The sequence below is a fragment of the Bombus pascuorum genome, chromosome 2 (genome assembly GCF_905332965.1).
Source record: "Bombus pascuorum chromosome 2, iyBomPasc1.1, whole genome shotgun sequence".
NCBI classification, from domain to species: domain Eukaryota; kingdom Metazoa; phylum Arthropoda; class Insecta; order Hymenoptera; family Apidae; genus Bombus; species Bombus pascuorum.
The window spans coordinates 5191908-5207921 of record NC_083489.1 but is presented as its reverse complement, the minus strand read 5'-3'; the positions used below and the strand labels follow the sequence as shown (position 1 = coordinate 5207921).

At 31.1% G+C, this 16014-nt stretch overlaps 2 protein-coding genes across 4 annotated transcripts in view; one reads left to right on the top strand and one right to left on the bottom strand.

Annotated features, from left to right (window-relative positions):
• Positions 1-16014, bottom strand: part of LOC132904697 (heparan sulfate 2-O-sulfotransferase pipe) — a 125415-nt gene that overhangs the window by 18273 nt on the left and 91128 nt on the right. For 2 of the 3 annotated variants that reach the window (XM_060955401.1, XM_060955399.1), the window contains one exon: positions 3509-3582. In XM_060955401.1, the coding sequence (XP_060811384.1) occupies positions 3509-3582 (74 nt within the window). The remainder of the gene's footprint in view (positions 1-3508; positions 3583-16014) is intronic. The other variant, XM_060955400.1, reaches the window with a different exon arrangement.
• The window catches only part of LOC132904692 (leucine-rich repeat-containing protein 15-like), a 108314-nt gene that overhangs the window by 12980 nt on the left and 79320 nt on the right, over positions 1-16014 (top strand). The window lies entirely within an intron of this gene.

Genomic DNA, 16014 nt, shown 5'->3' with positions numbered 1-16014 from the left:
TATATGTATACTTTCCTAACTGCCATTAGTGAATCACGATCATTATCGATAACGGAATAATCCACGTGATAATCTATTTCCTATTGTTCTTGCAAGGTAGATTCTTACATACGTCATAACGCACGCTACACCTTATAACCCCGCGTCGTGTACTTCGTTATTTGATTAATCGATTCTGCAACAGCTGTCGTGATAAACATCGGGGTATTTCAAATTATATACAATGTGCACGTGCATGATATATCTCACCTTGCTGTTAGTTTGCTTCGGAAACCACTTCATTTTAACTGCTTCTCCACTTAAATTCTTAATTTCATATTACTATTTTGTATTCTACATACTCATTGTGTCTATTATTCTTTCATATTGCAGTCTTCTCAGTTTTTATATGTTTTACATTCCATATTTTATAATTTATAGCACAATTCACTCATTTCTGAATCTAATTATTTAACAAATGTTTTCTGCCTTCATTTTGCCTTGTAGTTTCATATATCGATACATGAAAGTATTTTAGGCGTAGAGAAAGATTCTGTGTTTCTAAATTCTTGTTCTGTGTGTCTTTGTGTACCAGATTCAATGTCCTTGACATTTTTCGTTATATCAACAGGATCGTTAAAGATGCCAATTCTTATCTTTCTTAAATTCTGGAGTTCTATGCAACACGCAGTGATTACAGACGTCTGACCATGTCAGTGTATGTCCATTTCTACTTATTTAGTCGATGCAGCATTGGCCGTGCATGTACAGGCCATACTACTGCAAGCCTGGAGAATTACTTTCTAATATTTTCAGCGACAAATTTTTGTAAACTCTGAGAAAATTATTCTCCTTATTAATTGTTAATAATAGAAACGTATTTTTTAAAATGGTTCCACGAAGGAAACACGATGTATTAAAATTCAAAACCAATATTATGCGTTTACCAAAACCATTTTTATTATTAGTAGTGCAGCAGAAAATAAATACGTTTATCATCTAACTAATTAATTTCTTGTAAAAATTGGGATTAAATGACACCAGCTTAGACACGTTACAAGATAATACAGCATACCCAATAACGTATTTGAAATAAAGCAATAGAGTATTGAATTTAAAGCACAGAATATTTTTCTACATTTGATAGTTTCATTCATTGCAGAACCATTCTTTTCCTACATAACATCGTCAATTATAACAACATTCCTCAATGGCAAGAAAATAATGAATCCATTGAAATAAATTAGTCCGCACACAGCAGATAAAAACTTCTGTGTAAGCAGATAATTAGAAGCATAATTGTCAGCGGGGAAGAAACACGCGGTGCATTAAGCTGCAGTTAGTATGCTTCTGGACAACAGTGTCCTCGTTTTAGTATCACTTGCTTCATTATGCAGCAGTTCGTTAATTAAAATCCAACTCGACGTAGAAAATCTTTTTCGAGCACTTCTTCAATTTCCTTCCGTTTCTAAAGCGAGAATGCTTCCTCCTTTGCATCGTTTCTTTTTCTCTTCGCGTCCTTAGCCGTGAAAATGATTCTTTGCACGGTTGACGAGATACATACATGCATCGAGGTCTGTGCATCGGTATTGCGCGGTAATTGATTACGTTGCGTTTCTAAATCCGGGTTAACGATAGCTTTATCGTCGAATAATGTTAAAACCGGAGGAAAATTGGCACAACTTCAGTTTAGAAACGGTGTCTTGATTTTATAAGATTTATCAACATAATTAACAGTTTCTTTTGTTCTTGTATAAGTAATTTTTTAAGCAATAGAGTTTCTAATTTTCAATTGGTATCGTTGGCTGAATATAGTAGTTTGCATTAGATTTAAGTTGGATTACTTAAGTTTACTTCAGTTTAATTGCAACTATTTCTTGTTTTACGCGACGAAATTTTTCAGTAAGATTTATAGATATTCTACAATTAAAACGAAGTATTTTAAAAGTAAATAACTTCAAATTAGAAAATTTCACGGATAACTTTCAGTATATATATACAGTGTCTCGTAGCATCGGGGAACCACGTCGGCAGCAGATCCTGCGCATGAGACCAATAAAATAGTTCATACGAAACTCTATTTGATCTTGCTTTCGAGTTACAGTAAGTTTGTTTATCTAACTTTAAAACTGTATCTTTATACATTCACAAGATGTGTTCAAATTGACCTGCTTGTATACGAACACAAGACTGGACACGTCTTATCGTTGACCGAAAGCGTTTACAGAACTGGAATACAAGGTTCGAAGTGAAATATTGAATTTTGTTTATTATAGGTGCGTGAAATTAGTTTAATTACTACCACCTTTCGATAGAATTATTCCAACATAAAACTCGTAAGAACTCGGGAACAAGATTAAACAGGGAATATATTCGTACGAGCTTTTTTATTGCTCTCATGCCATGTACTGTATTTTTGCCTTTTTCTTATTAATATACACGCAATCTATGGAATTTGTCTTTTGGTACACTCAGGATATTCTGTATATTACATTTTTTTATGGGAGCTCGCCATTGATAACTCAACTAATTAACGTTGACTTTATTAAAGCGTAAATTATCGTAAGGACCAGGAGTAAATTTTGATAGGTAAATCTCTATCTAAATTCTATTTCTTTGATTATTTTCGTACAGAAGCATGTACAGTCCCGTTTACAATGTCGTAGTCTGACATCTACGGGTTGATCAAACTTGGAAAAATCCAAACCCTAACTTTCTCCAATTCAAAGCTTTCGCGCATTATCACCAACACAAATATTGTTCATATATATCACTTTCATCTTAAACTAACAACTAGAAACATTTTATAACTTTTTCACGTAAAATCTTCTTCGTACTGTCCATCTCGACCTCTGACCTTAAATGTTATACTTGCAGAAAAAGAAATCGGTGTTTATAGTACATGTAACGTTTTGGAATTGAGTTTGAAAAATTATACGTATGGAAGAATTTTCGAGATAATTTACTGGAAGTTGACGAGTTCTGAGGAACTTTTACTCCTCGCGTTTCTTCTCATTTTCTTACTTGCAGATGATTTTCGAAATAATTTACCTACATAGTTACATTGTTTGTTCGCGATTAGTTGTAGAACAAGTAGAAAGTAAAGAGTCGTTTATAAGACAGGCAAGAGACCGGATGTATTTCTTGTACAATGGAATGAATTATCAATGTCTTTAAAAAGTTTTAAGTCTTCGTGAAAGTTTGCATGTACTTGCGTTACGTGTACAAATCAGCAGCATGATTTAGTAATAGCGTTAATGGAGGACACTGCTTCTGTCTTTAAAAGTTGATAATCTCGAAAAGAGAATATAGAAATATTGTCTATAAAAAATTTATCAGAAGACTAACTTCTCTAAGTGCGTATGCATATGTATAATGTAGACTAATAGGAATATTTTAGAACATTATGTTATAAAAGGGATTTCGAAATCTGAAGAAAAATATTTACGAACTCAATGAAAGTGAATATAAAATATTGCAAAATATGCAGAAGAATTAAGAAAGGACACATGTTATAAGAAATCTGTACCTTTATTGCGAAGATACGATGTCTGTTTGGGTAATGGACGATTCCACTCGGACTAGAATCAGTTTGCACTCCTTCTGAAACAAGAGATAGAAGTTACGTTAGTGTGATAAGATAATTGAACAAATATTTCTATATTACTGAATGTAATAAAAGAGAGAAAAATTACATGCTATAAATAATATTCTAGGAAGTAAGCAAAATGTGTATTATAATTATTGTATTCTTAGGACAAGATTTTTAATCATGAATATTCTTTTCCTCGTTTAATATTTAATTTCTTTTTAATAAAATACAATAATTGCCAGCGAAATAATTAATACCATATAATCATCATGAGAAGCAATTTTAAAGAAACGATAAAACTTCTAAAAACGCTTCATGAAGGAAATTTCTTTTACAGCGTTATAATTGAAAACTATTTGTGACTTTTCGTTCTAGAATTAATTAATATTTTCATTATTTTATGGATAATAAAATTTCATATGTTTGAAAAATATATCTAACTTAGTGGATGGTAAGAAATTTTTGAAAACCATTCGTTATTATCATATCGTAAAGCGTAGAGAATCAATATTACTCTTTCTAACACAAATCCCGATTTCTATGCAGATAATTCACAATTCTTCAAGTGGTTACCGTTTTCCTTCGCAAGAACAGAAGTTACGACTACTTTTATGACTCGTTCAGAAATCTCGTGGATAGTTGACGATCGAGTCATACTTTATAGCTGAAGTTGAACGAGAACAAAGTGTGAGCCTCGTAAGAGATTATTTTTAACTTAAGCACCATACTTTAAAGAAAATTAGCTATGATTTCATAATTTGCATATTCAATCGGACTATTGTTATAGGATCATTGGTACATAACATTTACGGTTTTCCGTTATTCGAGTCTATAATATGTCTATGTTAGAACGTCGAAATTTCTTGGAACCTTCGTTGCGACTTGAATTTCGAATTTATTTATTAATATTATTATGGTAGAATTATTATGATGTTGTAATATAGTATTAATGACATTAAGATATATTTAAATGGAAATAATAGCATGTGCAGGGAAATTTTATTAAATAAAATTTGTAGGATATATTTTAAGATTTCTATAAAAAAATAAGAAATAAAAAACTTGTTAAGGTAAGGAATTTTTTAATAATTTACACATATATGTAGCAAATTTATTAAGTAAAATTTAGATATATTTTAAGATTTTTATTAAAGAAAGAAGAAATAACAATTTTTGGAAGAAAATATCCCATATATAATACAGGATTATAGATATTCGAATTAAGTAGAATTTACCAGAATTGATCAACCATCGTAAACGTAAAAAATTAATGCAAATTTTTTCACAATTACTAATAACAATAAATTTACAGTGCTACATTTTTGGGTCTAAAAGTTACAAAATGAATAAAGTAGATATATGAAATAGTCGTTTATCTCTTCGTATTACATCTCAGTCATTGGTATGATCCTAATGTTAAGTTTTGCATGAAGAATAAGATGGAATGAAAATTCGTAAAGAAACGGCACTTATAAACAATAATGAAAGGAAGCAGAACGATAAATTCCATCGCATAGAAGAGATATGTGTAAGTTTTGAATAAATCCAATTTTAAAGTAACTACTATTAAAGATTCATGTAAGGAAGTTATATAAGGAGTCTATCAAATTTTAAATCAATCGACATTCACCAGGAAGCATCTCGATCTGGTTGATATTTGTAACGACTCCTTTCTCCGCCTCATAAGATTACAGATGATCCAATGGCTCATTGGATTCCATGTCATTAAAAATCGTGAACCTCGTTTGATACTTTCATTGCCGGGAAAGGTGTTCCGAAAGTAGTATGCTCGAACTCATCTAGTCACGTGCGGAAGCCGTTTCAAATACCACATGTCAAAATAGTGAAAAATATAGATATCAAAAGTATCTTCCACGATCATCTTTATATAACCGCAAATATCAGACTGTCGACAGATTTATGTTTCTCGCACTGAATTTTCCATCTAATAAAGATGCGAATTCTTGAATCTTTGCAGCAAGCAAGAAGAAAACATATAATATGTTTCAGAAATATCATATGTATTAACTTGTGTAAATTTCATTCGCACAAGTGTTAAAACAAACGTCAAAAATCTATTATATAATATTTACAAGAGCTGCAACAACTAAATATTTGGTCATACCATTAATTTTCAATGAACCGTGTTTTTATTAGGTTCTGTGCATTCAATCTTCTTTTCGGATGGATCAGTCATGTAAATTTTTACTCTGACACTTCCAAAATTTCCTTTTTAAATTCCAAAATTCTTGTTTCTATAATATTCGTTGCGATGTAGCATTAAGGGGTGAACCAACTTATTACATAAATTAAATTTAAATAAACTAATGCTCTTATCTTTATGATGTAATAAAATGAATTATTTTAATAAGATTGTTAATGCTAAAAGACTTTTTGACGCGAATCAATTAAAAATTAAGAAATCGTACAACGAGATGCAAATTTTTTACTATATAGGGTCGGAAGTTAGTCGTAACTCCTTTCATCATATATATATCCATAAATTCTTATCTCATTGGAATTTACATTGCTGTTACTGCATATCGACATTTGCAACATCCGCTTTCTCCAACATGAAACAATCAACAAGAATCTTGTCAACTTCATTACGTCTTTTGTAAGTAAAAGTGTGTATAAAATCTATCGCTTCATAATATTAGGTATGCTATATATGAATTTTCGTTTTTCTTCGTAACATCGTGCATTTAATTTAAGTAATTTCTACGTTATTCAATGGACTTTCCCACCGACTATTTAGATTTATTCAAGATTTATACAAATGATCGTTCTTTAAATTAAAATATTCTTAGAATACAATAGAATAGAAAAGTAGAAACTGAGGATAGAATCTTTTCCTATATTCTTCATTTCCAATTCCTTTTAAAATAATTTACACGTTAAAAGATCATGTACACAGGCGGAATAGAATGAATTTTAATAAATTCATCTCAACAAGATTGAAATCTAAATTGCTTGAAACCTGACATGTCTTCCATGGAACCATCCATTTGTGGTAGCTTCGATTTCTCAGGCTCGTTTAATAATAATTCGAAATAAAACACGTCGAAAGCAAGTCCAATTAATATTGCATCCAATCGTCATTGTCGTGTCGAACAGACTCGGAGAGACACGCTGTATGTTGCGCTGCTACGCTAGTATGCCTTATTATGTCTTTATCACGACTCGATCCTCCATGTTGCATTACTTCAACCTGATTGCTTACTATCTGTAATCCGATTGCTTCGAGAGAACTTGTCCGTAAATCGAAACTCTTTGCATCGTTGCAACTGCTTCGTGGTAATCACATACGATAAACACGAATCATAGATAAGCGTACGTAAGGTCTGAAGTAGATCATTGGAACACGAGCATGGTATTAACATAGTAGAAGCAGATTAAATCGATTGATCAAGACTAGAATCACTAGAGCGTTCGGAGTTTAATAATTCACGAGCCGATGGAGCGGTGCACTTGGACGAAATTAATTTATATTAATATTTCCTTTCTAACTTTTTTCTATTTTTATTAAACTTCCAATTTCCAAGAGCATTTATAAGCGTCATATTCTACCTGTTCTACAACGTACGTTAATGATTACAAATATCTGTAAAGTTTGGTAGATGCGCGGTAATAGTCGATGTATTTCAGAGTTTTGTAACTCGTGAGCTGACGGATTGCTACATTTGGACGAGATTGATATTTTCTTTTCAACTTCCTTATTAACTCTCTAATATCTATGGCCATTTATAAATGCCATCTTTTTCTTATTCCGTGACATGCACTGCCGCTTCTAAATGCTCGCAAATTTTCGTAGATTTGTGGCAATAGAAACGTATGAATTTCACAGTTTCGGTATAGAATGCATGAATTTCACAGCTTGGTAACTTGCGAGCTAACAGATTGCTACATTTGCAAGGGATTAATATTTGCTTTTTAACTTCTTTATTAACTCTCTAATTTCTACAGGCATTTATAAACGTCATCTTTCACTTATTCTGTAACATGTTCTACCGCTTATACAATGTATTTGGACATTTTGATAGATTTGTGATAATAGTATGTGGTAATCGTACGAGAACTAATTGCGAATTAATGACCGAAAGTAACACATAGTTCGGAAAATTAAACGATCCGAAGAACTGTTCAAACAATAAAATAGTACCTCCCACAAGCTCCATCCATTATGAATATCAATTTTCTTACTGTATATTAGATTTCAAACATCTATTTCATGATATTCTATTATATCATATGTCATTTACGATTTTTATGATAACGAAGAACAAAATAATTGTAAAGTTGTGACTGAATTATGTTGTGTTGGAACGATTTTTTCCGCACTGGTATAAGCAAAATAATAGTTTATAATATTTCTGATAATTAATATGCAGCTCTAAACACTGTTTTATAAACACTGTTTAGTAAAATAAAAATATTCTGCGGGTATTTATACAAATTCACATTTCAGAGCAGAGTCACACATTTTTTTCTACTACCACATACTATAACGAGCAGGGTACTTTGAATTTTTCATATATTTTTACATATTATGTACATTCTATGCATTTCTGTATTTTTAACCCTGCTGTGACCTTTCGGTCACATCTTTTATTCAATCCTACTACTTTGACATTGAAATATACCTCCAGTTTGAGCAATATGTGAAAAAACTTGTTGCCGATATGTATAATTCCTGGTTTTTGTTATATATCAAACGTGCCTTTAAAACATTAAAGATATTTTGCTTGCTAAAACGAGAACAAATTTAAATAACAGTCCAAGGATCGCGTCAAAGTGAAAATTTCCCATAAATGCGTAAACACCTGAAGTTTTTTTTTTTTTTTTTTTTTTTTTTAAATAGTTTATTTAGCCAATATTTGATTTTTTGTACATTTTTGAGATTCACAATAAACAATGAATTTGAGTATAGTGTGTTTCGGCAAAAGTACCGATACGCGTCGGTACGACGTAGCCATGGTCTAATATGTGTCGTAGATTTTCGGTTTTTGCGTTTATTTTTTTGTTTTTTGGGTTTAAGTCGCATTGGTGCGTGATTTTTGTGTATTCTTGTGTGTGTTGTATTTTGTCCTGAAACTTGGCCGCAAAACAGGACTCCTCGGTGTAGTAAACACCTGAAGTGTATTGATAAAAATGATCAGAACCCTATATGTCGAAGTACAAATCTAATATACCGTAGAAAAATATATTTATTTTTCTGATGAAATCAATTAAAATAGCAAATATTAAAATAATTTTTTCTAGCGATATTGTTGTTCAACGAGGCAAACAATGCTTAAAATAAAATTCTGAATAATTATTCGAATAACGTCCAGTCCTGGATCTTAATGAATTCAAGACACGATCGTATTAAAAGAGGCAAGTCAACGTTCATGACGAAGAAAGCGAAGAAACTGCTTCTTGCGATTCTCCTTCCGTTTCTTTCTTCTTGCGACAACGATGGGAGCGGCAACTTTCTAGATGACCGACGGTAACCTCGAAGGCCTTCGATTCCGCCAAGAAGATCGTTGATCTTGGCCGAGAAGCCTGTCGACCTCTTAATCAACGTGATCGTTAATTCGGATCTGGACGTCTCATTAGCAGAAGTGCTAGTCAAGTGTCGCCATGCTGACGTCTTTTGTTCCCTTCCTGGTTCACTTAATTCTCGAATCTTTTTACTCCAGATAATTCACGTGATCGTTTTGTTACTATTAATTGCATATCGTTGTTCGTAACATTGAACGAGAATACAGATAGTCGTAACATCATACAGGGTACGGTCGAATACAATTTAAAGGCGAATATGATATGATAATTTATGAAGAAATACGAAGAAAATATGGAAGAAAATTTTTTCACACGACCATAATGTTTTCCAGAGAATCCACTTTGAAAATTTGTCAAGTAAACTAAACTCGTCTAATTACCGATTGGGTACGAATAATCAGAGGGAAATTATTCTATACGTAAAAGTAAGTGAAAAATGTCGAGTAAAATTTTCGTTTAAATTATCCTTACCAAGGAGTTGTATATAAATTTGAAAAATATAATTCTATCAGTATCAAGTCATCGAAACCATATTTACCGTTATAATAGTCGTAATATATTCTACGCGATAATTAAATCATCTCACTTTATTACTTGCACGATGTTACATCGGCTTGTAATCTAATTATGTGTATGCTTCTTTCTCAAGTTGCGATAACGATACATTTCCTGAAAGATGGGGGGCAGTGATTTCGATTTATCATTTCGACTTCGGATTTCAGCACGATCAAAATGTTCATATTCTATCATATATTCAACAAAAACTTTGTATCACGTGTATAAATGAAATTACACACTTTATTATCTGAATTTCGCATTAATTCGAATCCGAATCTAGAATAGTTCCTTCTTAAGGAATACGGTACACTTCCTGTAAAATATGAAGGAACAATTGCAATCAAATGTCTCAATCTTTTCTAAGATTTCATTAGTCTTTATTATATTTTTATAACAAGTATAATAGAATACATTATCTGTAACCGTTAACATATGTATTTCCTCGTTTCAACTGCTCCTTATTATTCAATTAAATCTCAGTCCTTAATTCTAAATTATTCTTCCTTCTTGATCCTCAATTGGTAAGACGTTATTCTTCCTGCTAAAATAGGAAGCAATTATCGACATCGAACGTTCTAATCTTTCTCAAGATTTCATTGAGATCGATGTGTATGCTTCTTTTATTGTATTTCTTTTAAGGATATTAATATATTGAAGATATCGTATTATGTACTTACTATGTTTTATGTACTATTCTTATCTTATTATTTATTGCAATCACTATCATCATATTTACTAGCTTTTTATTTTATTATCATTTTATTTTATTCTATATAATTTTAATACGTTCTATGTTTTTAGAAAAGTTGCAAAACATTCAAAACATTCTACACTATGTTCGATTAAAATATATCTTTGAATAATAAAACTGTAAAGAAATTATTCACGCGAAAATTCTTCGACGTAATGGATAAAATTTAATAAAATATTTAGACTGTTCCTAAATTGTAATTTATAGCGATTTTAAATCAATGTATTATTATTAATTTCAAGGCGCGTTGAATTACGTATGTATGAAGTTTATATCAAAGCAATAATTTATACCGATGAATATCGGTAGCAAAACATTGGGTGGTCATGTAAATCATTATAATCTCAGGCATCCGGTTCACACATTCTTCTTTCACACTTTTAACGTTCCAAGCGAAGTAGTCTAAGCGTTCGTTAGTTCCATTCCATGTTATTTAGCCGAAAGACAATTTCCAATTTATCAAGATTAAAATTGAAATTTATTTAAAGTTAAATACAATATACTATACCACTCAATCAAAGTTGTTACACATCATAAGTTTAACATGAAATTTACATATTAAAGACGAGATTGCCCTTTCCCATAAAAAATTCCTAATACTTGTCCCATGTACTTAATATATGCAATAACTTACATACATTACGAGACATTAAAGACGAAGTTGCTCTTTACCGTAAAAGATTTATAGTACTCGTTCTGTACATTTTATATATGCAATAACTAATATATTCGTACATCGTTATAATTCCATAAATGTCGGTAATAATTTCCTTCGTCGATAATATTTACATATAACAGTTTAACATTTATATTTAATTCTCACCGATTTCGAACTTTTTACCAATATATACATACATCCTATTAATATTAAAACTATGAAGGATTGAAATATAAAACGTGTTCCAAAGAGAACAAAATGAAGAATAGATGAAAGAATACATAATGTAAGAGAGAAGGAAGCCTCGTTCCATAATATTTTACCAAAAATTATTCAATTCTCGAAACGTGTCTATTATCCAAATTCTTCTAAAAAATACAAATCAAATTCTTCAACCAAATTCCCCAAAGCGTAAACTTGTCGTTTAAATTCCTAAAAATCGATGTACGTAAGTCTTTAAAATTATTTTCGAAAATTAAATTCGGAAATTATGAATTGAACGATCTCCTCCGCTCTAATGATAATTCTGGCATGAAATTCACAAATCTGAAGCAACTCTCTCTTGGGTTACAGGCAGACTGCACTTCCTGTAAAAATAGGAAGTAGCGCTTTGAAACGTTCCGACCTTCCTCGATGATCCATCAAGATGAACGCGATCATTTCACAAGCTCCATTACAATCGTCCATTGTGAATTATCCTTAGTTCCACCTTAGATCCCACATAACACAGGCACCTATATGTACCTTTGTCATACTTATTGCGTTCTTGCCACAAGCATTTTCATCGAACGGTTAATTCCATTCCGTTAATTATTAGGATAGAGTTACAACGTTGCTCTAAAGTGACCAGTGTAAGATTCCAAGAGGATTACACGTATCTTGCGCCACAAATTGCTTCGAGATCGTGTCGACCGGTTATCCGATCGAATCGATCACGACGAAGACTCGTTACGTCCCCCTCGATCATTGTCAAAAGGTAATTAGACGGGTTTAATCGCACGAAACGCGAAATCTCGGCGATCGACGTGATTAGAGGAAGCTCGAGTAAGCTTTATGATTTAATTAAAGGTGGTAATGCCGTTTTGCCTACGGAGAATCATTTCGATCTGCTTTCTCCTTCATTAAGTCAACATTCAACGACCATTGAAAATTAACACTTTCTCTTGGCCATCTGAAATTGTCGCGATCATAGGATTCAGAATTAATGACCTATTCACGATGTTTGAAGGCGTTATTATTTAATTCTTTCATCTCTCTTAGCTTCGATTGAGCTTATTTGATTATGCCTATTTGATTTGATGTTTTGTTAGTTTTATTAGCGGAAGTAGGATGTTTATGGAAACTCATATTTTTTTTTTTTTAATATAATTAGAGACATGGAATCGGAATAAAAAGTCTGGTCAACTAGAATGTGTTATCACGTTCGCTTACTTAATTTGATGTCTTTCTAATTTGATGCTTGTAAGTAGATGGCGAATGTTTATACGATTGTCTTTATGGACATAATTGAAGAAATGGAATTTAAATAGACTCTTTCGTTCGCTGTATATCGTAGCGCGCACTTTATTTTCAATATTCAATTACGTACATTCTGCAAATTTTTCTAATTTTAGTATTTATAAATGCATAAATATTTGCAGTGTACTGTTGATACTTATGGATTTTGTATTTTGGATATTATTTTTGATATCTTATTTCTGATAAATTTTGATGAGGTTGTAAATAATATATTATCATAAACAGTCTTATCGATGTGAGATTGTTATTAAAGGATACTGAAATACTATTATCTGTGTATATTATATTCATTATTATAGTATACGTATATAGGTCATTTTGAAGATATTTATTAGAAAGTTTATTCAATTTCAGATAAATAATTGAAATAATCAAATTGTACTTACAGAGTCAAGATCTATAATTACACAAATAAAATACGATCAATGATGATCGTTTGATGTCTTTTAGTTTACTCTCGTATGAAGTTTCGCGAAACAATAGTAAAACCTAAGGAAGCCTAGGAGATTCAATTATAAATATCAAACTTATTCCCAGAAATTGTGATAAAATAGAATAATAAAAATAAATAGAACTAATAAAATAGAATAAAATAGAATATAATAAATCAGAATTAAAAATATCTTTGGGGAAAGTTATTGTTATTTCTCTTTCTGGAAATAAATCAAAGATTCTTAATGGCATCTTCGAAGTCTCCGTGTATTTCGTAATTCCAAACTTCGTTTATGAGTTTAAATTTCTTACGTTCTATAACTTTTAGACTTAAACAAGATACACGCATCGACGATTATCTTCCTAAATTTAATGCTTTTCGAATAATACGATTTACGAGCGATTACCCAGAATAATTGCACCATACGACGCACTATTGAACTGCGATCGCAGGACGCGAAGAGCTCATCAACAACTTCCTGTTTAACCTTCCTATAAACCTGGATACAATCTATTAACCTTTCCGCTGGATTTAATTTACGTAATACGATTGCAGAAAGAGAAGAGAATGAAAAGGCTGTTATGACATTTTTAACAGCTTTTTAAATGAAATATTACCCCTTCATTGGATATTAAAGCTAAATATCACTTGTTGTGCCTTAACCTGTTATCGTTTTAATTACCATTTTACAATCTCTTACGGTTTAATTATAATTTTTAATCGCGGTTCTTCTTGTAGCAACTCTTTTATCGCGTGGCCATAAGCGTTAAAAGTATGAGATCATATTAATTTCAAAGAAATTTTAACCATTCGGGAAGATTATTCATAATATGAGGAAAATTGTAAATTGTATATTTAGAACACGTTTTCATATATCAATCATTCAAAGAAAGAAATAACGAATGATTTGATAAATTGATAAATTTATTTTCTACGATTCTAACTGTTTTCTGGTCTTATTGATTTCGTCATTTGTATTGTTTATTCGTTATGCCAATCTTATCGATCGATTAAAAAAGGATCATCTAACATTTATTTGAAAGATAATTTTCATATTACAACATTTGCATATAACGTTTACTTATTAAAACGGACACTGAATTGTTGAGGAATTTCGTACATTTATTTCACAAATTTACTTCTTGTTCTTGTTTTCTTATTCTTGCTTTGATCTGTACTGTTTACTTACTGTTTCAATTTTATCAATTCATATAGAGCAGATATAACATTAAAACATGTTTTGTCGCGTTTTGTTTTGATCGACACAAATGAACTCTTGCTATGCCATTTCGTAAACGCAATAATGATTAATTACTTAATTATAATCATTTAATAACATCATAATAACATGATACGATAATACGATATGACAGACAAACAGACAACATATAAGTTCATAGATCACTATATTATTATAAAAATATTTATGAAACAATATAAGAAACCGGTTTATTTTAATGGAATAAAAATATCAAAAATTATTGTCAACATATTATACATTTGTTTGACTGTCATTATTGTACGTGTTATCAAATCAATCTTTTTGTCTATCAATTGCCGTATCATCGTAACTATAATCGACACGTCAATTTGCATTCGCTCATTTATCACCTTTATATGCTGCTCACTTACCATTAATGATCAATAAGGAAATATGCAAATAAATTACGTACATTATACAAACAAAAAATAATAATAACCATTATGATTATAGGATGATATATTACGACGATTATAACAGTAACAGAATTTCTTCTATGTTACAACAACATGTAACGGTATTTTATGCAATTGAGTCAGCCAATCGATTCACAACCGTGTAACTTATTATATAAAATTAAGTAAGTACGAATAATGCATCGTGTAATACGCGTATTTTCTCTAGAAATAGTGGTATTTTCGTAAGTATATAATATGTTACGTGTAATAACAATTGCAAGTAGATTTGCAAATCAGAAGATTAAATTCAATTAAATATTTCATTCATGCTGATGGCACGAATCTTATTTCTATGTCACAACAAAATAAACAAAGAAAGAAAATTAGATTCAACTCATGTTCTTCTAGGCAGTTCTATGTAAAGTAAAATCTATTTACAATCAGCCAATATTTGCAATATTATCTTCCTCGATATTACTTAGTACTAGAAATACCAAATTTGTCAAGACAATTTGTGTTTTACATTTTTTGTACTTGTAATTACTAAAAGTAGGCAAGTGCTGCTCTGATAAAAGTAATGCTGACTTTTATCAAAATGGAAACATAATTATAATCTGCATATATACTTAATTGCATCACATCGCTTTAATAATATACCATCTGTCAAAGAATGAATCATCGAAGTATACATTACAGGACGACACTCGTATACATTCCTGTTCAAAAGTTAAAGAAAGGGAGAAGTAAGAATACAATAATTATAATTTTCATTTTTAAATATAATCAATTACAGTTTCAACGTTGTTATAGGAGAATAATTCCACGACTAAAATATTTATCTACTTCAGAAAATCATTGTTCCTCTCGAAACTCTAATTGTCAGAAGCAAGACAACCTCACCATATTCTGATCCGATCATATTCGATGAATGAAATAAAAATGATTTACTTCAGAAATTCTCGCGTGCTCCAAACTTGTTAACGAAAACGTGTCTGATTTATGATTTATCAATTCCAGATTCGATTGATGATCGAAGGGAGCATTGAGTAAAATGGAAGAAAAATTTCCTCCGCTATTCCGACAACAAAATCTTTCACGAAATGATAAATTCGACGATTTACGTCATTGTCGAGACTTCGATGCTGCTGGTGGAAATATTTTCTAAAATTGGCAGCATTGGCGGTACACGAATGACCTGGTTTACGGTTTCACCCATGGTGAACTCGTAAATTAGGCAAAAAGTGCTAATATCGGTTTCGAGGAGAGACCGATATCGGAGAAGCTTCAACGATTACAGTAGATTAGATCGGTTCGTGACCAGA